Source organism: Dromiciops gliroides, chromosome 4 (assembly GCF_019393635.1).
Source record: "Dromiciops gliroides isolate mDroGli1 chromosome 4, mDroGli1.pri, whole genome shotgun sequence".
Classification (NCBI taxonomy): Eukaryota; Metazoa; Chordata; class Mammalia; order Microbiotheria; family Microbiotheriidae; genus Dromiciops; species Dromiciops gliroides.
The window spans coordinates 370,027,172-370,052,314 of NC_057864.1; the positions used below are offsets into that span (position 1 = coordinate 370,027,172).

Genomic DNA, 25,143 nt, shown 5'->3' on the forward strand with positions numbered 1-25,143 from the left:
TGGAATATTGCATTCTTTGAAAAACAAATAACTTTTTTAATGTCTTTGACAGGAGTGTGATCAAGTTCATATAGATGATGTTTCTTCTGATGATAATGGTCAAGATTTAAGGTGAGCCATACTTTTCAGTATTGCTATTTCCTATAGAAATTGAAGAAATGAGATTTGCAAATGTAATTATTTCTTTTATTTATTTTTAATGTATTTTGGGTGTTGCAGTACCTACAGTTTTGCAACTGATGGCTTCCATGCAGCTGCAAGTAGTGCAAACCTTTGTTTGCCAACAGGTGTAAGAGGAGGGGTTGACTGGATGAGGAAGCTGGCTTTTCGTTACAGAAGAGTAAAAGAATTATATAATACCTACAAGAACAATGTAGGAGGTATGTGTGTTTATTGTTTGCCTCATTGTGTAAAGATGCCCTAAGGCAGATGATCTTAAGATTTTTTTTTTTTTTCTGTCATGGATCTCTTCAGAACTCTGCTGAAGTCTTTGGACCCCTTCTCAGAATAATGTTTTCAAAGACGTAAAATTAGATAGATAATAGATAGATGATAGATAGACAAAAAGACAGATAGAGATACAAATATAAATTTAAAACAATTGCATACTTTAGGTTAAGAACTCCTTCCCTGAGGAAATGGTAAAATCTCAGACACTAGTTGTGTTCCAGTGATACTAAAGAAATTGCAATATTTTAAGTTTGAAATGCTATGAACCTACATTTAAAATTTTTAGAGTTGATGACAATTTTGCATAAAAGAAAGTCACCTGTGAATGAGTAGCTCCATCAAGAGGATTTCTGTAAGGTTTTCTCTTTACTAAATAAGGTGTTTAATTAAAACAATTAACAATAAGGACTATAAAGAGCTCTCCTTGAATTGGCTCTCCAGGTGTATTGAGCATAAGAGCATAATTTTTAACTTTGGTAGCCTGGACCAGTGGGAAGATTTCATGAAAGAAGGGGGAGAAAAAGATTAGCATATCATGTTCAAGGGTTTTTGCTTTTTTATATACTCTAAAAGAGAAAAATATCAACTTCCTATGATTTTAGATGATTCTCAAGGGACCCCATTAATATTCCAATTTTAAACCACTCCTATTCATAGAGACTTAATTAAGGTTATTAATTTTAAAATAAAAATTTTACAAAGAGTAAAAGAAAAGAAAAAAAGAGAGTAAAAAGAAAAGAATTTCCTGTGATTTTAGATGATTCTCTATGGACTCTCTTAATATTCCAATTTAAACTCCTTTTATTCATAGAAACTTAATTGATTACTATTTTTAAAATAAAAATTTTACAAGGAATAAAAGAAAAGAAGTAAAAGAATACATTCAATAATTTAGGGTCTACTCCAGATAATACAGCCCACCATCAAAATATTATAGATATTTCAAGAATTGGGTATGAGTTCACTTCCTGAAACTTAAATTCTTACTATTATTTTTTTGTTTGTGTTTTTTGTTTGTTTTTGAGGGGCAATAAGGGTTATGTGACTTGCCCAGGGTCACACAGCTAGTAAGTGTCAAGTGTCTAAGGCCAGATTGGAACTCAGGTCCTCCTGAATCCAGGGCAAAAGCCACTTAGCTGCCCCAAATTCTTACTACTCTTAGCCTAACCTTGGTTCATTATTAACTTATGTAAAGCTTCTCCAAAAGGTAAAAATACTTTATCTTATTGTTTTAAGTATCATGGATACAAAACAGAATACAGGAGTAAAAAATAGAAATTTTATCATCTGTAAAGACATAAAAGAACACAAATATTTTAAAGGAACAATAAATAGTACATTACTTCTCTTTAAAATTTGTAAAAGTAAATAGACCTAAATCTTTCTAGATTCCATTCCAAATTTGCATGCAATAACTGAAACCAAATCTCCCTTACAGAAATAAATGATTACAAAGATAGATTGCATTCTAATACATTTCATGAGGGTCCTCTTTAAAAAAAAATCTCATAAGGTAATCATTTGTCTCCTCTTTTTTACAGCTGCAGCATAACCATGAAAGACAGGAGTGTGAGAGTCCTTTTACTGAGGGAGGTCAAGTGAATTTAGCCAGATATTAAAACTTAGTCAGTAAAGACTCTGTCTGAAGAATCAATTTTAGATTGTCATGGTCTGAAATAAAATATAAAGAAAAATAGCTTTCCTATAGACTTAAAGATTAGTATCATCCTTATAAGGACAGCATGGCATAATGGATAAAGAGCTGTTCAAGTCATATCTCTGACATTTCCTGGCTGAGTAACCCAAGGCAAGTCAATGAACCTCTCAGTACTTCCAGGCAAACTTTTAAGGCTATATATTGCTTATGAGATACTGAATTGTCTTAAGAAAAAGTTTCTTCATTGAGAGTTCCCTATCATAATAAAGTTATTGCTCCATCCTCTACCAATGTACATACACATATATGCAAGTGTGTATATACATATATATATATATACTTTGAAAATTCCAAAGCACCATGGAAATATGAGGTATTAGTTTTATATATTTCAGTACTTCAGATCCTAATTTTAACTCTGCCTATTCAGAATGAAACAACAGTTTAGCACAGGAAAGAAGGGAGGAAGGGAGGGAGGAAGAAGGGAGAGACAGAGGAAAGGACCTACATATAGATGAATACAAAATATATATGATTCTTATACTTGGTGGGGAAAGGCACTAGCAACTAGTGGAATCAGGAAAAAGCTCATATGAAAAGGAACACTTGTCCTGAGTCTTGTGAAAGTGAAGAGAGAAAACATTCCAGTCATTGAAAATAACAAGTTCAAAAACACAGAGGAAGAGAGGGAAGGAGAAAAGATAGGTGCCACAACTCTGGTAATGAGCAGCTCATTTAAGCTAGATTGGTCATCCCTTACAATTCCAATGCATGTAAACTCAAAGTGTTCCCTGCTTGGAGAAGGAAATGACAAACCACTCCAGTATTTTTGCCAAGCATTCCCCACAAAGGGGCACAAAAGAGTCAGACATGACTGAAATGACTGAACAGCAACAGTACATAGGTAATTGTCTCTAAGACTAGATTTAAACTCAGGCCTTCCTGACTCCAAGTCCAACACTCAACCCCACAGCTCCACCTAGAACTTGCACATAAACCTAGGTAGGTAGGTAAGTAGGTAGGTAGGTAGGTAGGTAGGTATAGAGGGAGTTCATTCTGGCAGCTGTGGAGGATGGATTGGAGCAAGAAGAAGCTTGAAGCAGGGAAAACATCCAGGGTTTTCCTCTCATTCTAATTCATAGCAAAGTAGAATAAATCCAGACTTTTAACTAGAGAATTCCTAGTAAATCATTATATTTTACCTTTTGCCTTACTTGGTGTTACAGGACTCCTTGGCCCAGCTAAGAGAGATGCATGGCTGCAATTAAGAGCGGAGATTGAAGGTCTAACAGACTCCTGGCTGACAAATGCACTTAAATCCCTATCAATTATTAGTACTAGGTAAGTTATTTGATTTGTCACTGACACAATTAACATTTTAATTCATTTGAGAAATAATGCCAGTAAGACAGATCAAAAAAAAAGTCATCATAGTCAGTTTATCTTAATATTTCAGTTTCCTAGAGGGATAGCTAGCCCTCACTAACAAAATCATATAATTTGTTCAATATAGGAGGACTGTAGTCACCACTTAGTCCATAAATTGTCCTTTTTGTCTCAGAACCTCTTTACACTCTTAAAAATGATTCATAGCCCTCCAAAGATCTTTTGTTTATGTGCATTAAATATGTCACTACTTACTGTATTTGAAATTAAAATGTCTTAATATTGTTCCAAAAATAGTTTTTACATGATGGAGCTCTTGATAAGGGCCTGGGGACCGCAAAGGGTCCTAGGGCCTCACTTTAAGAACCCTTTGATCTAGTTTAACTCCTTTACTTATACAGATCAAGAATCTAAGGCCCAAAATGGTTAAATGAGATAGTTGGTAAACACTTAGAAAGGTGAACAGTTATTAAAAAGACCAAGCATAGTTTCATCAAAATAGATCATTTGTTTTGAAACGTTATTTCCTTTTCTTGACAGGGTTACTAAACTGGTAGATGAGATGAATGCAGTAGATTTAGTTTGCCTACTAATAAATTATCTCGTATAATTCATATGGAGAAGATGGAAAGATGTGTATTGAAGTCAACAAGGAATAAACTCTTACTTTATGCCAAATACTTTGCTAATCACTGAGAATACTCATAGAAACTTAAAAAAATACTATAGTCCCTGCCCTCAAGAGAACATTGTACACAGAGACAGCAATATTGTTTGATGAAGAACTGTGAAAGCCTTAACTATTCTCAACAATACAATGATCCAAGACAATCCCAAAGGACTATCAATGAAGCATAATATCCACCTCCAAAGAAAGAACTGATATTGATTGAACACAGAAAATTTGTAGGCTATTTTTCACTTTCTTTCATTTTTTCCCTTTTATTCAAGTTTTCTTATACAAAATGACTAATATGGTAATGTTCTACATAATTTCACATGTATAACCTTTATTTGATTTCTTGCCACCTCAGGGAGGGGGGAAGGAGGAATAAAAATTGGAACCCAAAACTATAAATAAAATTATTTATTACCTTAATAGATAAATAAACAAATAAATGAAAGCTTACCTTCTAAGGGTAAAAGGAAGTCGAAGGGAGTTGGGAAGAAAGGAAAGGGTTTGTGCAAGGACATGGTGGAGAAAGAAGTCTAGAGAGCCAGGAGCAGGGGCCAGAGAGAAAAAAAGGAGTGAACATTATTTGGCCTGGACTCTTCTTTAAAATGGAGTTTCAGTTGTATGGTTAGATGACTAAACTCAAAGAAAAATCATTGAGTATAATGGTACATTGTATTGTTTCAGGCCCTGTCCTGTTCAACATTGTTGTCAATGACTTGGAAAGAGGCATGTTCACCAGATTTGAAGAGTGAACACACTGGATGGCAGTCAGGATCTACTGAACTGAAGGGCTAGGACATGGGGCTGTCAGTTATATTTACATTCAATAGAGATATATAAAGATGTACACTTGGGCACCAAAGATTTTTTAAAGATCACCTTTTCAAAAACAGGGTAGGAAAGGAAAAAGATAGCAGTTTGTCTGGAAAAAAAAAAAAACGATCCAGGATTCTTTTAGTAAACTGAAAGCTCAATGAGAAAATATTATGTAGTAACCAAAAATAAATAAATAGATAAATATACTTAATGTTATAAGAGAGGCATAGCTTCAAGAAATAAGGCACTGCTTCTCTTTCTCTATCTTCCCCTCATCAGGCTTCATCTGGAGTATTGTGTTCAGTTCTGGTACTACAGTTTTGGGATATGGGTAAGCTCTAGTGAATGTAGAGGAGGCCATCCAGAATGGCAAAGGGCCTAGAGTTAATGCTATATAATGACAGGTTATAGGAATAAGACATTTTGCTTGTAAAAGAAAAAAAAAACCTCAGGAGGGACAGGGTAGCTCTGTTCAAATATTTGAATGGCTTTATCTGTGTGGAAAAGTTTAGCCCCATAAGCATAGCCAGGAACAATGAGTGGAAATTGCAAAATGACAAATCCAGGCTTGGTGTTAGGTATGATTTCCTAACTGTCTGAAATGGAAATGACTACTTTGGAAGACATTTCCATGTAACTTTGTGGACAACATAAAAAAAAAATGAGGGCTAAATGATCACATTGTTGTATGGGTTCATATCAGTTGAACAATTACACCCATTGGGTTGATGGATTGATACTTAGCTACTTCAGGGTTCTATACTTGGGTCTTACCCAAGTTTACCATTATTATCAGTGACTTGAGTGAAAGCAAAAATGGCAAGTTTTATGCAATCGACTGATGCTACAAGACCAGGTGGAATAGCTAGCAAATGTTTCTGTTTTCAAGATAAAAATATTTTCACAGGCTAATACAGTGGATACAAACTAGTGAGATGAAATTAAATCAGGGGAAACATAAGTCCTAGCTTTGTATTCAAAAAATCAATGATATTGTAGAGACCTGCCTTAATAATAATCCAGTGAAAAGACCAATGGGGTTCGAATTTATTGAAATTTCACTGTGAATCAACAATATCATGTGGTTGTCATTAAAGTTAGTGTCATTTTAGCCTGCATTAATGAAGAAACATAGTATCTAGTATGAAGGGAGCTCCTTTCAGACCACATCTAGAGTACTGCAGACTACATTTCAAAAAAGGTATTAACAAACTTCAATGTATCCAAAGGAAGACAACCTCAGTGGTGTTAAATCTTAAAATCATGCAATATGAAGGAGGACTGAAGGAATTCTAGATGTCAAAATCAGGAGCAACATGAAAAAAAGCTTCAGAGACATGGATTTTGATTCCATGCCAGGTGGGGGGGAGGGGGTTGTGTGAAGAAAAACTAAAACTATCCAGAAATTAAATAGACTAACTCAAAATGTAGTGGCATTTCTCATTAGCGGTTTTTAAGCAAAGGCTAGAAGCCCCTTCGTCAGGTGTGTTGTAGCATGGATTTTTGTTCTAAAAAAGACTTGGATTAAATGATCTCTAAGGTTGTTTCCCACTCTGAAATTTTCTTCTATTCTGAGTTGAGGGAATTACTTAGAAACTGAAAAAGTGAATATAGGCAGGCCCTCATCAATCTGCCTTGGTCAGACCACTTCTGGAATAGTGTTCATTTCTAGGTATGATATTATTTTAAAAGGGCATGGATGGGGGCAGCTAGGTAGTGGAGTGGATAAAGCATTGACCCTGGATTCAGGAGGACCTGAGTTCAAATCTGGCCTCAGACACCTGACACTTATTAGCTGTGTGGCCTTGGGCTAGTCACTTAACCCTCATTGCCCTGCCAAAAAGAAAAAAAAAAGGTGAGCATGGATAAGTTCAGAAGATAGGATCATCAGCATAGGATAACCAGGATTCTAAGAAGCCTGGAAGCCAGGCTATTTCAGGATCAGCTAAAGGAATAATTGCTATTTAGCTTATGAAAGAAGAGCAATAGGAGAATTTGATAATTGTCTTGAAGTAGTTGAAGAGCCATCGTAAAGTAAAGTTATTAGAATTTTTGGGGGGGCCCAAGAAACAGTTATATTAGGCAAAAGTTATAGGGAAACAGATTTAAGACAAATCTGAGGAAAAACTTCCCAGGAACTCAAGGTGTGTAAAAGGAAAATTATCCAACTGCCTTGGGAGATTCGTGAGTCACCTTATAGTTGATGTTCAAGCAGAACATGGACTTTTCAAAAGATTCTGCAAAGGAAATCAATCCTTGCTCAGTGTGAGTTATGTTAGATAATGTCTTAAGTTTATTCTAACTCTGAGATCTTATGATTTTGTGAATAGGGCTTCAATTATATGGAAGAGGGAACTGATTTTACTCACCAACTCCCCACCCCAGCCCCTGAAGACAAAAGTTGTAGTGGTTGTTAGAAATTAGATAATGTCAGATTTAGGATAAACATAAGGAGAAAAATGCATATCAGAAATTTTTGGATGTATCAACTAATTTTTAAGATTTTTTTCTCTTCCTTTTTTTTATTAAAAAAACCCTTTTATTAGAAGGGGTGGCTCTCTGGTAGGTGGAAGAAGGAAGAATCTAGGGAGGTTGTATTTAGTTGATGTAAAAACAAAAGAGATCAATAAAATGCATTAAAAAATATGAGAGGATTTTCTAATAATCCCAGCTATTCAAAAGCAGAATAGGCTGCCTAATATTCACTGTCATTGAAAGTATCCAGGAACAGGTTGGATAGTTTTTACATGTTAAGAATGTTGATTAGCATTCTCTCTGGGAGCCTTTCAACTCAAAAGCTGAAGGTTGCAAATTAGGTACCCCAGATTTGAGGTATTCTGTGTGTTTGCACTCCTAAAAGTATAGCTCATAAGCCCCCACATTTACCTGAAATACTGAGCCAGTGGACACAACCAAAAGCAAAACCATTTATTAATTTGGCATGGTAAGATCAATTACTATAAACCCTTCCTCCAATAAGCCTCTGATATACTTTTCCAAAAATACATAAAGTACCAGTGATAAGAATAAGCACATATACAGAGAATACTAGTAGTAATATGCACATATGGCCAAAGGAGATCATGGCTATGTTCAAGTGCCAGTGATTCTGACACTTCAGGTCCCAATGTATCTTTGTCTTCTGAGTGTCTTTACAGGGCTGTCTCTTTGTCTCTCTGCTGAACAAATCACTTATCTGTGCCTACACTTTTCTACACCCAAGGCTAATTCTTTCTTGAATCCATAGTTGGCATTTATTTCTTATACTTGCTTTTTTACATTCTTTCTCCAGGACCTAAAAACATATTTTAGTTGTCCAGGAAAAAAATTAAGATTCGTGTTTTCAAAAGTCAATTTTTTTTTCAAAAGTACTTTTTATATGGTAGAAAGTCCCTCTATCTATGAAGAACTTTGAGATTCCCCAAGCCCTTTCTAGAAGAGTTAGACATATCTGCTTCATTAACTACCCCCTCAAGGACCTTCTTGATGTTGAAGTTCCTTCTCTTTCTCATTAGAAAGAGCCGAATAATTGGTCTCATGGCTTCACTTTTGTATTTTTTTGCCTCTGTGTGGTCCATTTCTTTACAGCAAAATAAAATACAAACCAAATACAATAGAATCAACTTATTTAACTGGAGACAAAACTCACTATAAAAGTATAGATAGCAAATAAAGAAAGTTTAAGGAAACGGGAAGCTTTACCCACGAGTGAGTAATGCCACTTTACCAGATAGCAATGAAGCAGGGGAGAAGAAGGAAGTGTATAAATTCACCATTTACCAGAACTGGACGGGCAGGCATAGTCAAGGAAACTGCAAAACTCTGTCTAGGCAAGTCACATTGAGTCAGTGATCTAAGTAAGGCTGAGCCTGTTCACAAATATATTAAGTTTAGGGTTGCAAAAACTTTTACCTGCAATTAATCCACTACTAGTTCACCCCAGGCCCAGCTCCTTTCCTTCCCAGGTTTCTTCTGTTCTGTGTGTAGCTCTTACCTCCTATGATGTCAGTTCCTCATTCCAGCTAGGAAAAAACTATACTTCCCATCAACCCTGTTGCCATTAAGAGCAATGTGTATCCAAACTGACAAGCTACAATATGGGACCCAAGAACCCTTTTATCCTCATTCGGACCCTATATTCTTATCTGCTCTTCCAGCTCTACAGATTTGAGGAGTTAATCGGTAGGTAAGAGTTATGGTTTTGCCACAGGGTTCAGAGATGGGCAGTGAATTACCAATGAAATCAGGTGGTTCTTTGTGTCCATTTGATTTGTGATTATGTCCAACTTGACCTTAGCCCCTTATAATGAAATTTTGAGAGACAAGGATTATTTCTGTTACCACAATCAGTGAGGCAATGTAAGTAGAGAGAGTATGAGATTTAGAGTCATGAGGCATGGTTGCCTGCCATGCAGGTTATGAGAATTACAGAACGAAATGTCTGACAGTGAGCAAGTCCTCTGACCTCTAGTACACTATATTTCTCTTATTTATAAAATAAGGATAATAATATTTACGTGACCTACTTTACTAGGTTTGGAGGGGGGAGAAAGCACTTCATAAGGTTTAAAATATAGAAATAGAAGGTATTAGAAATTATATTTATTTGTTCTGATATTATCATCTGAATCTTCATATTTTTAATGTGCAATATAATGCACACATATGCATAAGTGTGTGTGTGTACTCTAATTAGTATTAAAACAAACAAAACATTTTTTCCCTCTCAGGAGTAACTGTGTAAACGTCTTGGTAACAACAACTCAGCTTATCCCAGCACTTGCAAAGGTCCTACTATATAGTTTGGGAGGTGCTTTTCCTATTGAAAATATTTATAGTGCAACTAAAATAGGTAAGCATTTTTTTTAATGTTACAAGAAATATGATTGTATTTTTGTGAGATTTTGTGTTTTTATCATTTTTTTCTCTTATCAAGTTTTGCTTATTAGTTAATGACATTTATGAATGCCCCAAATCATGTTGTATGGAGGTCATGCCCAAATTCTCTTTTGATAATATATACTTTTATCCTATCACTAATACATGGAAAGTGCCTGGACTGGGTAGAGATTTGGGTTTTTTTTTAAATCCTATTAAAAAAAACAACTTGATTTAAAAGTATATATTATCAAAATAATATGTACCAGGGCAGCTCGGTAGTGCAGTAGATAGAGCACTGGCCCTGGATTCAGGACGACCTGAGTTCAAATCCGGCCTCAGACACTTGACACTTACTAGCCGTATGACCCTGGGCAAGTCACTTAACCCCAATTGTCTCACAAACAAAACAAAACAAAATAATATGTACCAATTCTGGTCATATTATTTAATCATTAATTAGCACGCACATTAAACACTGGATCCTTACATGTTTAGTTATATAAATCTGAAGTTCAGGTCCCTTTTTAGCATTACAAGGAAGTATCAGATGGATTGTACTAGCCTGTTCTTTATTCCAGGAAAAAGAGTCACAAGGATCAAATAACATAATTGGAATATTCCCCTGTCGTGAGTGGATAGAAAACTTCATTTGTGCTATGTGCAATGACCAATAGACATAATCACATGTATGTTCTCATCACAGAGGCCATGGATATATTTCAATAACCATATTTTCTAATTTACATTCAAAAGAAATCTTAAACAACTACCATTTTGAAAGAGTTAAGAGAAGAGAGTACATATATGCATTGAGCTGTCAAGTAAACGCCTGATGAGAGAGATGGACTGTGCCCTGAAGGTCAACAAATTTAGGCTCTGGGCACACTGACAAGGGAAGCTCAAGAGCCAAAGATCTTCCACCAAAAATAACCTGCCTGCCCCAAGTGCTTCAAAGTTCAAATAAAGGACCTGACACCAAAAGTACCCAATTGCAGCTGTTTCAATGGTAAATCTGGAGACATCCCAGCCTTTAAAAATATGGGTACCGAAATGTCATAAAATCCCATTTTAAGCACTGGTGTAGGTGAATCTCAAATAGTCTGAACCTTCCATTACTTTGAAAAGGAGTTTCAAAGGAAATAAAGAATGTAGAGCTACTGAATTCAAAATAATAATTTTGTACTCTGGTACTAGTAAATGATGCCTTTTATGCAAGATATTACTTGTACTCATTGACTTAATGTGTTCATTCAAATATTTATATTTGTTTTAGTAGAATTGATTCATACAGTGGAAAGAGCACAAGCTTTGAAGTCGAGGGACTTGGATTCGAATCTTACTTTTTTCACCAGCCATGTAACTTTAGGCCAGTCATTTAACCTCTCTAGAATTTAGGTTCCTCATCTGTAAAAGGAAAGGATTGGGTCAGATAGCACTAAAGATCCTTTGAGTCTAAAGCTATAATCCTAATTATATATTAGATTTTTATTAGGATTTTCGTTTGGATTTTTGACAAGTCACATGGTTCTATTCTAGTATATACACTTCAAGGAATAAAATTTTATTAGGCAAATTAATACAAAAATTAAGTTGTTTTCATTTTTTGCCTTTGTAGTATTGTTTTATAGATTTTAGAATTACCAAATAATGGGGGAACATGCAAAAACATAGTCACAAATGCATGGGCAATCCAGTATTGATGTTCTTGGGAATGAAAGCAAATATCAGCATTGTAAAAAATAAAGATCTCAGAAATCTTTGAAAAAAATGAATGAATATTCACAATGGTACACAAAAAGCAAGACTCAGTGAGTACAAGGAAATGCAGTTGCATATTGTCTATGAGATGACAGCTGGAATAGAGCAAGGAAAGACAAGTATTGGATTTCAGAATCAGATTTTATTTGTTTCAAGAAGTTTTATAGGCACCATAAGCCTAGTTATGTCTCATTTGTTGTCATTTGTCCTGAATATGATATACTTACCAATTCTTGCAAAGAAAGGAACTGGTGACCACGGTAATTTCCATCAAACTGCATTTCTCTTTTTAATCAAGTGAACACCCTTGCCTTTTTCCTTGATTCACTCTGTTCTTCTTAAAACACAATTTAAATCAAATTCCTATTAGAATTAGATCAGTCATTCTTAACCTATTTGGTGCCATGAACCCCTTTGGCAGTCTAGCAAAGCCTATGAACCCTTTCTTAGAATATTGTTCTTTAAAAATGATAATTGAATAAAATACTTTCATAATTTAAAAAAATGATAATTGAAACAAATGCTAAATTTCAGTTAGAGATCAGTAAAATAAAATGTAACTACACAGACTCTCTAATTTTTTATGTATTTAAGAACCCTTGAATTCAACTAACAAATATTAAATTATTTAATTAATTATAAAATAATCATGCTTTTGTATTTTTGAGGCTAGTAGTGCTAAGTCTCACAATGCCAAAATCAACCCTAACTTTTTTCCCCCAAACATTGTCCAATAATCTGCCTAACCAAGTTCTTCTGCCTTTCAGCAGTGTTATTGATGTTCAGAGGTCAGAGGTCTATAGCAATGCTCAGTAATCTTCAAGCAAATTCACTTAACCCTTTGCAAGTCTTTTTGCAAATTGAAACAGTGTCTGAAAGAATAAGCAGTGCATTGTTTTTCAGGAAAAGAAAGCTGTTTTGAGCGTATAGTGTCCAGATTTGGCACTAACATAACTTATGTTGTGATTGGAGATGGCCGAGATGAGGAGCATGCTGCTAACCAGGTAACTTCACTCTGAACTTTATCTCATTTATCTTCCAGGAAAAGAAAGTTGCTTTGAGCGAATAATGCAAAGGTTTGGCAGAAAAGTAGTATATGTTGTAATTGGGGATGGTGTAGAAGAAGAACAGGCAGCAAAAAAGGTAACCTGTCTCACAAAAATGTTGGTGTGATACTTCCAATGCAAGCTGTTTTGTTTGCATTCCTGTAGTTTGGTGCAGTGGCAGATTGGCAAATGATTTGAATTTAAAGATGAAACCAGAGCATGAGGTTAATACTTGTATTCAAATTAACCATTTGGATTTTAGCATTTTTAGTTGCTGATTTTCCTAAAATTGAATAGGAAAGGGAGGGAAACTTCTTTCACACCATATACATTTAACTTGAACACTACTTAAAATGGGAGGACTCTTAAATTATTTTAAAATTTGTTTTAATTTTCTTTTAACTAAGGCAAGAACAAAAGGGAAAAAATGCTCATCCACAAGAAAATAAAATTGAATAAGATTCACATCCCTCCTTAAATCTAGAGAATAGTTTTAGAGTCTCCATTTCTCACCATCTCCCTCATCTATCTACTTTATTACCTTCTGTTTATTTTAATACCTTTTTAAATAAATGAGACCTTTGTAGCTTCTAAGGAATTTAAAATATGATGAAAATGAGCAAGAAATTTGCTGAAAGGAAATTTTGGTAAATATCCTCAAAATGTAATATTTCTTTTTATCATCTCCAGAATACCTTTAGCATATAGAATTCAGGTTAGACTGTTTAATTTATCATAAGAGCAATTGTTCAATGAACCCAGAGTACTTAGCATATCACATGTTTCTAAGTCCAGAAGTACAGAATCATAGAGTTGGAAGGGATGCCAGAAACCATCTATTCCACTTTATATCTGAACAAGAAGCCCCTAGACAATGTGGTTGACAACTGATCAACCAGTCTTTATTTAAAGATTTCGAATGGAGGAGAATCCCTTACACTCTGAGATAGCCCATCCCACTGTGGGATAGCTTTAATTGTTAGGCAGTTTTTCCTTACAACAATTCCAAATTTGCTCCTTTGAATTTCTAAACATTGTTCTTCATTTTGCCTACATGTGATATAGAATGCTGAATTATCAATTTGCTCAGCTGGGTTTGAATATCAACTCCCTATTTCTATCTCTGTAATCTTGGACAAGTCATTTAATGATTCAGGGATTCAATTTCTTCTTCTATAGAATGAGAAGTTTAGTGAAGTGACCTCCAAGAACTCTGAGTCTATGATCTTTAATCTCATTAAAGCTGTTTCTTCTTAAATATGGCAAACTTTGAAATACTTAAAGATAGCTTAGTATATCCTCCTTAAGTCTTATTTATTCAAGATAAATACCCCTTCATCCTATTTAGCATGAATTTGGGACCCTTCACCATCCAGATTATTTTCCATTAGACACTTTCCAAATTATCAATGTCCTTCCTAAATTGCAGTGCCAAGAACTGAACAGAATATTCCAAATGTGACTTAGCATAGCAGGATTATCAATTCCTTAGTCCTGAACATTATGCTGTTCTTTATGAAGCCTAAGATGACATCCACTTTCTTAATTGCTATATGACACTGTTTAAAAAGGCCTTCTCTGGGGCAGCTAGGTGGCGCAGTGGATAGAGCACCGGCCCTGGAGTCAGGAGGACCTGAGTTCAAATCCGGCTTCAGACACTTAACACTTACTAGCTGTGTGACCCTGGGCAAGTCACTTAACCCCAATTGCCTCACTAAAAAAAAAAAATAAATAAATAAAAAGGCCTTCTCTATTCTCACCTAATCACTGATCGAGAAACAGATGCAATTCAATTGCATTAATTGCCTAATTCAAGAGTACAGTGCTAGGATAAATGCCCAAACCTAAAATTATTAGCCAACAGTAGGCACATTTCATGTCATAATTGTAGATTTAGAGCTTGAAGGGACCATAGAGACCATCTAAGCCCTCTTTCTGATTTTATATATGAGAAATATGAATCTGAGAGAGGTTAAGTGATTTGTCTGAGGTCATAGATTAGTAAATGGCAGAGCCAGGATGTGAACATCATTCTTAGCACATAATAGGTATGCTTGACACACAATAGGCATTCATTAAGTCTTAGTTGATTTGACTTGTCAAAGATTCTTTGTCTCAAAATATAGCAGCCTTTCCATTATGCACTTTTCACCTAGGCAGCTGGGACAGCACATGATAGGACAAGATAAACCAAAAATCTCATTAGAATGCTATTTCCAAATGGTTGTTTATGTAGGTATAGTAATGGTGATGGTAAAAGCCTAGAATTCTGTTTTGAGATACAGGTGGTTGGTTTCTCTAGATCCTAGAATTGCATGCTTTTCTTGGGATGTAGCTGCAAATGCATGTGCAGAAAAATCATAAACTATTCTGCGTGTCTCAAATGGATCTGAGCTGAGTAGAAATAAGTGTTATGGAATTCCAGAACTTCATGAAATGCAAATCTTTTTGACAAAACCAAAAGGGTTCATTTTGAAAATCACTGAACTAGTCCAAAAGTTCTTATTAATTTTAATAATATTTCTAGCAAAGTGTGCTTCTCCATTGAGTTTAAAACAAAATCTCAGATATGGAGATGGAAAACACCACAATGAATTAAAACAATTTTATCCACCTATACAGACGTGAGCAAAAGTTCATCTTCCTCTTGTCAGCTTCCCAATATAATGAAATTTTTTAAAAATCTCTATTTTCAACTAAGTAAAAATTTTGTCTTTTACAGGCAATAGCCACTCGATGTATCTTTTCAACATGGTGCTTTTCATATCAACTGTCCAACTGGGGAAAAAAATAATTATTCAGAAAATAGAAAGAGATTTTCTTTCCCTTTGCTAAATGAGATAGTTTGATGAGTGACTAAAACTAGCTCATCAATGAATGAACCCTTACAAGTATGTTTCAATTATGTGGGAAGCATGGCTTTTCTTGTTCTGGTAGTTGTCATTAGATAATCTGAAGAAATATGAATGTTAATAAAAACATCCTAGAGGATTCTGGTATTCTCTTATGTTGTCATCCATATAATCCAGTTCAGATCTATTTCCTTATGATGTTTATCATGCCAGTTTGTCAATACCAATCCTTCAAGTTTAATCCTCCCTTTAAAGTACATCCTTGGAACTTGACTGACTTCACATGCTGTATATTCAATGGTAATTTGCTTAGACCATGGTGATGATCTCTTTTTCCTCTCCTTCCCCATCCCTCAACTACCCCACCCTCACCCTTTTAATAACCACAGCACAACATGCCCTTTTGGAGGATATCAAGTCATTCAGACCTCTTGGCTCTACATCAAGCATTGGAACTAGAATATTTGTAACTGTGTTCTATTGTTGGAGATCCGTTTTTTTTGTTTTTGTTGTTTTATATATATATATATACATATATATATATATATATATCTCAAGTACACTGAATTTTTATGTGTGATTCAATGCCTCTGGCTTTACACATATAAATTGTCTTAAAGGATGAAATCATATTTGGAATGAAAATTCCAGAAGGAAGAATTCAGATTGCTGAATGGCGTTAAAACTTTAGTGCTACAGAAAGGAAGCTCTATGGTCTTATTTGTGCAACACTTTAATGAATTATAAAACTGTGGAGGTTGCTGGTACACACCGAATGAGCTGGAGTTAACTGGAGTTAAACAGCTTTAGCAAGGAACTCTTATGTTGGCAAAGCAGCAACAAGCATTTCCCGTCTAACAAAGTGGTGTTCAACAACATTCCTCAATATGGGATATATTCTCAGCACTGAGGTTTGAATCAGACTTTAGCCTCCCTAACCCAGAAAATCTGAATCAAAATGCACTCAGACTGTATAATGACAATTCTGTCTAGACCTGTAATTTGTGTAAATTATTGATGAAAATAATTTACTGTGACTTTATTAGCAGCTGACTTTGGAAATGGATGCAATTTTTTTCTTTCTTTTTTGGGGGGGTGGGGGAAGGGAGGGAGAAATGGGAATATAATATTGTCTCTTTTATAAGTTTGGCGAACAGAATGTGCATACTGATGTGCTGTGCCTTAAAGACAAGACAAGACAGTGTTTGTGTGTTAAGATGTAACTTTGCTTAAAAACTCTGTAGATAAAGAAAAAAAAAAACTTTGTGATAATTCTCAACATGACCAAATTTCAAATTCAAGTTATCAGAGCTCAAGACTAAATCAAATAGTAATTATGCATTTGTTGAAGTAAGGGAGGGCGGAGGGAAAGGAAAGTTTGTGTTTTTATTTGGATTCCGAATAATTCCATTGATAGTGTGAGACAAAAATAATAGCTTATCTAAACATAAGTAGAAAGTTTGGGGGAGATTGCAATGATTTTGGGGACCTTTGCTTTGAAAGTGAAATGGATGTTTAAGTCTTGAGCAACCTCTCTATATTTTTGCATGAGAAAACCTGAGGGCCATATTCATGGTTATTTGCACTGTTTTGAGTTTGAATTCATTAGGGATATGTGTCACAGAGGGGAAAATACCCTCATGAAAATCGATATTTGTCACCTAGTAACAGGTCTTCTCATCCTGTTAATGGAGTGAGCTGAAATTGAAAAGAAAGTTAAATTTATATTCTTCCCCCTCCCCCCAAACAGAATGTCTCCAATAGTTTAAGTGAGATACATACCTCTAATAAGAAATGCCCTCTAGGGAAAGTAAAGCAGTGTGAGCTTTCCATAGAGTAGTATCAGATAAATCAACATGTCACACTGATCTTGGCAATGTTATAGAAATAATATTTTATTAGAGTCAACCCAGTTCTTATAATTTTTTTTTCATTTATCTTCTGATCTTTTAAGGCTTGTGTGTTACCCTATTCTGTCTCTTATTGGTATTATAACAGTCCAAAGAGAATCCCCCTCACTTATGCCTGTGTGCTTGCATCTTTTTTCATGAGTGACCCAGGTTGGTAATATAGTAGAGGTTCTCCTGTTGCTTTCTGATATTTTCCCCCTAATGGTCCTTATTTTAGAATCTTAGAAAATCTAAATCTCTGGGTGATTCTTGTAGCCACAGCTCTCTGTTAAAGGTGTGTCCAATGTCCAGCCACCTACATTATTCCACCTAACCAATGGGAAGTCCATGACTTTTTTTTAACAGCTTGAGATTTCAACAGCAAATTTTTATGACTTAGAGAATGATGGCACTTGATCTGTCTACCCAAATATCATTTTTAGAAATATCCTTTTGGGGCAGCTAGGTAGCACAGTGGATAGAGCACCGGCCCTGGATTCAGGAGATACCTGAGTTCAAATCTAGCCTCAGACCCTTAACACTTACTAGCTGTGTGACCCTGGGCAAGTCACTTAACACCAAATGCCTCACCAAAAAAAATTAAATAAATAAATAAATAATAGAAATATCTTTTTAAGTTTGTCCAAATCTTTGTCTAAAACAGCCAAAGATAAAATGGAATCACCAAGTCTTGTATAGGACTGTCAAGCCATTATAAAACCTGAACTCAAGCTTTGAATTATGTATTATTCTTATCCCTGGCACACAAGCCCTTATTATAGCCAAGCTGAGGAAATTTTGTACCAGTTCTTTGGCCTGAGACAGTTGTAACAAGGTCAAAATATTTTATTCAGTATTTAAGTCAATCAACTCAGCATGTGAGAGATCTCACGCACTGACCTCTAGTTATAAGAACTTTACACAACTGCTCAACAGACATGCCTGAAGGACAGTATCCTAATGCTACAACAAAAGCTTGTATTCTTCCCCACACTGAGAAAGGAATTCTAATGTTGCCAAATTGCAGGTTCAGAAAGGAAAGTCATTTGGAGGGGGAGAGAAACTGAGAGCTCGTGGCACCTACAGTTTCAGGTTCCTATGTATCTCATTCACTGAATCCGCACTCAAAATAGACTGGCAGCCATCACCAAAGATGAGGGGGACAACAATCCAGTTTTACTCTAGGGCAATTGAAAAGAACTGAGTTGCAGTCTGGTAAATCAGACTTTAAATATGTTTTAAACTATTAACTTTATCTTTCTGATCATAGGCAAAGAATACCTCCAACCCTAAGACACAGACATATACACACAGGTTCCCTTTCTTTCTAATCTTAGGAAAAGAAAAAAAAAGAAAAAATGTTGGCAGTTGCCACATATTATTTAAGTATAGGATATTGTGCCTTATTGTTATGACTATTTTGAATGACATTCTATAAATGAAGTGGGTTTTCAGCTACTGTACAAATATGGACTTTGTACAGTACTAGAAATAATAGCCATGTTTAGTGTTGCACCTGCAGAATATTAATAGAGTATAATTTCAGTAACCAAATATAGGTGATCAGTACCTTAGGATATGGAAATAAGTTAACCTGCACCAGTAAAATTGTATAAATCAAGGCCAGAGGTAACATCTTTTAGAAACACATGAAGTTTTACGCACAGAGAAATAGGTGGCAAATGTCACTCCGATTTGATTAACATAGTCTCTCCCAAAATAAATATTCAAAATAGCAGCCACAGCATGTTCCCCTATGAATTAGCTTCCCTCTCAGCACACTTGCTTATGATAAGCCTACATTCTGAGTGAAAATGATAATTTGGTCTCTCTCTAAGGGAAAACAAGCATCATGAGCCAAAGCTGCATTTTGACTCCCAATAATAGAAGCATTTTGGAAATCATAACTAATCAAAATCAAGGGTCTCTGTCATGTATTAGTAAGGTATAGTTTATATCGGGGCCTACATAATTTAAAAATGTAAATTAATATTAAAAAGCTTGTAAAAATATGTACATCTTTACTATTTCTCAATAAATACATTTGGAAATGTTGTCATTTTCTGCACCTTCCCATGTTGCAAAGTGTTTATTGTGTGTGTTTGTATTACTCTTAACAACTGGAATCTCTAGAGCCTTTCCAATATAAACTGAATATAGGTTTCTTGACATATTCTAATTTTCTTTTCTCTTTAGCTGAATCGTGGAATCTGACATTTGCAATGAATTGAAATATAGCTAGCAAAATCTCATTAATGCACACTGACTAGGCATGTCCCCTATCTGAATTAGTTAAAAGGTGTACATAAATTTTTAGAGAAATATAGCATTGCTATAATTAGATTTGGTTAATGAAGTGAATTTTTAAAAAATCCTCCTTTCTTTTTTGCCCTCATGAAAAGATTCTCCCCCACAAACACACATATACACATACTTCCTTTGTGCCTATGGAATTTCTTAGAGAATTTCCTTTAAGGAATAAATAAAAATGTTTTGCTATAAATTGTTTGTATCTAGGGGGATATTTCTGAGTCAGCTGGAAAAAACCCCTTTATTCTCATATATAGTTTAAACATTATAGAAGTGTTTGTCCTATTAATTTCTTTGGCAAACTATTCCTTTTATAGATAAAGCAGAGGAAAATTTCAAATCAGCTCCAATCCAAGTCCAAATGAAATAAGTTTAATGGTATTTAAATGGTAACAGTGCTAGTAGTTATACTGGCACAACACATAATGCAATCATAGATTTAAATAAATTGAATTTTTAATAATCTGTGCCTTTCATTTCCTTTTCTCCCTTTTTATGCCCATTATAACTCTGTCTGGTGGAAAACCCCCCTGTTTCCAATTGGAAGAGACTTAAAGAAAGAGAGCATTTAGAAAAATGGCAGTAATGGATTAAGGAATGTAACTATTGGAATAATGCCACCTGCTGGAGACTTACTGTAGAAGAGTTCCACCCATGAAGTGAAGGTCTTTGAGGGCAAGACCAGGAGTCTTTTCTTTGGCATCAGGAAGTGATGCGGGCTAGTGGGAGGAGGAAGGAAGAGACTGGCGCTCAGCCTCGCTCTCTTTCCTGAGGACGGAGAAGGGAGCTAAAAATGGGAGCTGGCGGAGAAGGGAGCTAAAAATGTGCTCTCCCTTTAATAGATAGAAATCTAGGCCTTTCTCTCTCTCTTTACCAAATTCTTATCCTCCTTAATAAATGCTTAAAAGTCTAACTCTTGCTAAAGCTTATAATTTATTGGCGACCACTCATTAGATATTTTAGACAGTTTAGCTAGAATTTTAGCCCTTAACAGGAAGAAGGGTAATAGAAGAGTAAACATGATTGGACCCCCCCCCCCAATTTTTTTAAAATCCAAATTTTTTTAACTAATTAATTTATAAGGACTATTTTCAAGATGGTGAGATTTATTCAACAAAATGATACATTTGAACAAAAACTTGATGTTTTCCATCTCTGGAGCTCTAGATCTTGCAAACTTGGATACCCACCTCTGAAATTTTTCCAGTTTGTCAAGGTCCTTCCTGAGATGTAGTGCCTAAATGTGGTGTGATTTGTTTGTGTCTCATAGAAGCATAAAGTGCTTATCCTGAAAGAGACCTTTGATATCATGTAGGGAGGCAGAATGATGGAGTAAGACAGAGGTGTCAAACTCTTGGCCAGTGGCTTCAGAATTCCCTAATGCCACTGGAACAAGATTAAAATGTAATTGGGATATGTTTAACAAAATAAAAATATAATACAACCAAGAAGATGTTAGTGTGTGATTTTCTAAGCCAATATGTAGCCTTCATGGAACCACTTCTTTTTAAATTAAACACCACTGGAGCACAAGAGGGAGTTTGGGAACAGAGAACTTATGCTTAAAGTCTAGTTAGTTCTAAGATTTGATTAACTGTATTACCTTGAACAAGTCACTTGACTTCCCTTGAGTTTTTCCTTTATCTAGGTGTTAGATTATACCACCTCTAAGATTCCATTTAGCTATGAATCCTAGTCTAATTAATATCTTCATCATACAAAGGAGAAAACTGAGGCCCAGAGAGATATTGTGGCATTCTGAAGGTTTCATAGCTCATTGATAGAGCTGCTTCCAGAATGCAGGTTTCTTGATTCCTACTCTAGGGATCATTCAACTATGCAGGTACATGTACCAACCATCCTGGCTCCTTACCCTAATATCCCCACTTGAGAACCCTGTTCCAGTGAGAGGGTATCCCTAACATGTCCCTCTGTACTTGTGCCCCTGTTTTGATTCCCTGCATATTATTCCCACTCCTTTAGGTGAGTATCCTACCAGCTTCCCTCTCCCAGGCTTCCTAAGGAATAACATTCATTATCCTGAGCCTCAATTCCTATAGATGAGTCCTCCTACTGGCTGCTAGGTCTCTGCAACATCCTTGCTTGTCTCTACCCACTCCTCACTTTGTGCTACCAGACTCCCCAAGTGTTAGAGTATGACTCATCTGCTGAAATATCTCAAAATACCAACTGCTTGACTCTCTAGACTTCCTCTTAGTTGGCCAACAAGCTTTTATTAAGCATCAATTCTGTGCCAGGCTCTATGCTAAGCCTTAAGGATACAAAAAGGCAAAAGATAGTCCCTGCCTTCAAGGAACTTAGAATCAAATAAGCAAGCTAATATGCAAACAGACTATATGATAAATTAGAGATATTCAACAGAGGGAAAGTACTAGCATTAAAGGAAATCTTAGGATTACAGACTTGAGGCCATCTAAATGAATCCCCAAGTTTATATATTACCAACTATTGCTGCTGACTCCTTCCTTGACCCCTGTCCCCCAATATATAGATCCTCATCTTCCAAGATGCAGCACCCACTGCTAATAGTCCATGTTCTAATATACTCTGTAGCAAGTAGATGTTAAAGTGACACAGTTCTACTCTTGTATGATTTATATGATGATTATTTTTTAAAGTTGCTTCATCTTCCTTTGAGGAGCATTGCTTATTGAAAATGAATGACAAAAAAAAGACTATTCTAGTTGTCCCCAGCAGATGTCGCTTTGGAGGGCAATTTGCCTAAGACCTTTCCTGTCTTCCTTTGAGGAGTGGCTAGGACTGACTCTCTCCAAGGATGTCCATATCCTCCCACTGAGGGCAGTTCAGGAAGTGCCAGCCTCCCACTCTCCTCCCTCTGGGGTGGAGAAAACTTAATTCAATATTATTCAAGGAGATCTTTCTGCAAGAAATAGATTTTTAGTTTGAGTATTTTTTTTACCCTAAGGTGATAGTTCCAAATTCAGTGGACTTCTTTTCTATGCAAAGTTAAAATACTTTAATATATAGAGGATATATATATGTATGTACATGTATATGTGTGTGTGTGTGTGTGTATATATATATATGATATGCAGAAAAGTGTGAGCCTAGTTCAGTCCCTAGGCTGGAAATAAGGCTTTCCAGATCCAATTTAAGGATTTACTGTGTAGAATTTAACTACACAGTAAAATGTCCTCTGACTCTCTCTAATCTCCCTCATGTATATACATACATACACACACTCTATACCAAAGACATTCAATCAAGACACAATTAAAATTATCTTCATCTGGGCAAACCATAATTAAAGTGCAAACTGTCATCAAGTAGATTTTAAAAAGCAGAGAAACAAAGCAGTAAATAAAGTCAGCCATTTGCAGGCAGCATTAAAGAGATGTTTGGTGGTTACTTAAGACAAGTATTGTTCATTGGCTCAGGTAGGATTCTTTCTAGTAATAAATGGACTCTCAAAGGTGGTAGAGTGGGTTCCCACTGCTACAATGCTTTTTGGTTATTTCTTGTGCAAATTATCCTCTATCTTTCCAATCTTCTTACAAATAATTCATTCCTCTCTTGTAACTTCTATTGTCTGTCCTGTTGAATTGGCCTGCTTGCTAGTTCTCACACATGATATTCCATCTCCTGTTTTCATGTCTTTGCACTGACCGGATGCCTCTCAAACTCCCTCAACTCAAATATTTCCCTAGTTCCGCCAAGTTGATGCTCTCTCTTCTAAGCTTATCTTTCATCTATCTGTAAATAAAAAGCATATCCATATTATTTCTCCAAAATGATTGTAAATTCCTTGAAGGCAGAGACTTGTACCAATGATAGTGTACTCCATTTTATAGTGATCTACAGTAACAAATTCTTCAGTGGGTGCCAATAAAATACATTAGTGTCCACCAGTAACTACTAGGAGAAAACATCTAATCTAGCTCAGGGGTTCTAAACTCAGAAATAGGGTGATAGGAAAGAGAACTTACTGGAACCCTAGCTCCTGAGATTCTGGATTAAGAATTAGACTTTAAGGACTCCAGGAGAGAAGTACTTGACTATTCACTGCATCTTCTCACCTAAGAAGATAACATTGGAGTTCAGAGGGGAAATGTCTTTTTCTTACTGGGAATTCAGATATAAGCTGGATCTTTCCCAGGTCTTAGCCAAGGATGAAGATTTCAACCATAAAGAATAGTGTGATCAAAGGTACAGGACAAGGAAGGCAGGAAATGTGTGAGTGAATGACTACACTGGGATACTGGAGACAAATAGAGGTATTTCTTAATACATTCACCACCACCCCACAATTTAATCCACATTTAAGAAATAGAGTAGAATCCTGAAGGCTGTGAAAGGCAGCGGCTCTGGCCATCCAAATCCATTTCAATGAACTATAAGTAACGGTAAGGCAAAGCCTGAGCAAAAGGGCATAAAAAAGAACAAAGATAAGGAAGATCTGAGGGCCATAAGGGGTAGACAATTTAGGAAGTTGCTAGTTGGTACAATAAATAGAATGCCAGATCTTGAGTCAGACTTATCTTCCTCAGTTCAAATCTGGCCTCAGACATTTATTAGCTGGGTGACCCTGGGCAGTTCACATGACCTTATTTGACTCAGTTTCCTCATCTGTAAAATGAGCTGGAGAATGATAAACCACTTCGATATCTTTGCTAAGAAAACCCCAAATGGGGTCACAAAGAGTCAGACATGACTGAATAACAACAATCTTTTCTTCTCTTACTATAAATATCCCTGTGATGTGCTTCTTTGGAGTTCTTCACAGCCAATTCCTTTGCAAACAAGTAAGAGGCTAGTGTGCAGTTATAGGGGAATTAGGGGAAAAGGAGTTTGGGAGAATGGAGAAATAAAGGCTACTAGATTCAGAGCTAAAAAGGACTCTAGAGATCATATAGTCCAATCACTTCCTGTCACATATGATTCACTTGCCCAACATCACAAAAGAAATATGTGCAGAGCTGGGACTTGAATCAGGTCCTCTGACTCCTAGTATAATACTCTTTACAATATACTCCACTTCTCAATTCTTGTGCTCTTTTTCTCTCTTCCAGAAGTCCTGAGATTTAAGCAAGTTCAATAAACTAGGAGTGATGTCATTTACAGTCCTGAAGGCGGCACCAGTGAGCCAAGACATCAGCTTACTGACTGGGGAAAAAAATTAGGGTTACCAGTATTGTGGGGATCCATTAAACTTCCGCCACAATAGTCACTAGAAGATTTTGAGCAGAGAAGCAATATGATCAAATCTGTGACTGAGGTAGATTAGTCTGATAAGGGTGTGAAATGTGTATTGGAATGGGGAGAAATATAAAAGTTGAATGAGTCATCAATTGTTTGAGCTAAGTCAGCACAGCTTGGAGGAAATGGGAAAGAGATGGACAGGAAGCAGTTTGCTACTCTAAAAATGTGCCCATGATTCAAT

The 25,143-nt window shown here is 35.7% G+C and overlaps 1 protein-coding gene across 1 annotated transcript in view; it reads left to right on the plus strand.

Moving 5' to 3' along the window:
• The window catches only part of EYA4 (EYA transcriptional coactivator and phosphatase 4), a 316,619-nt gene extending 297,172 nt beyond the window's left edge, over positions 1–19,447 (plus strand). The window contains 6 exon segments of the mRNA XM_044003487.1: positions 53–111; positions 220–380; positions 3,334–3,448; positions 9,716–9,837; positions 12,528–12,628; positions 15,912–19,447. Of these exon segments, the coding sequence (XP_043859422.1) occupies positions 53–111; positions 220–380; positions 3,334–3,448; positions 9,716–9,837; positions 12,528–12,628; positions 15,912–15,992 (639 nt within the window). The 3' untranslated portion in view covers positions 15,993–19,447.
• The last annotated feature ends 5,696 nt before the right edge of the window (positions 19,448–25,143 follow it).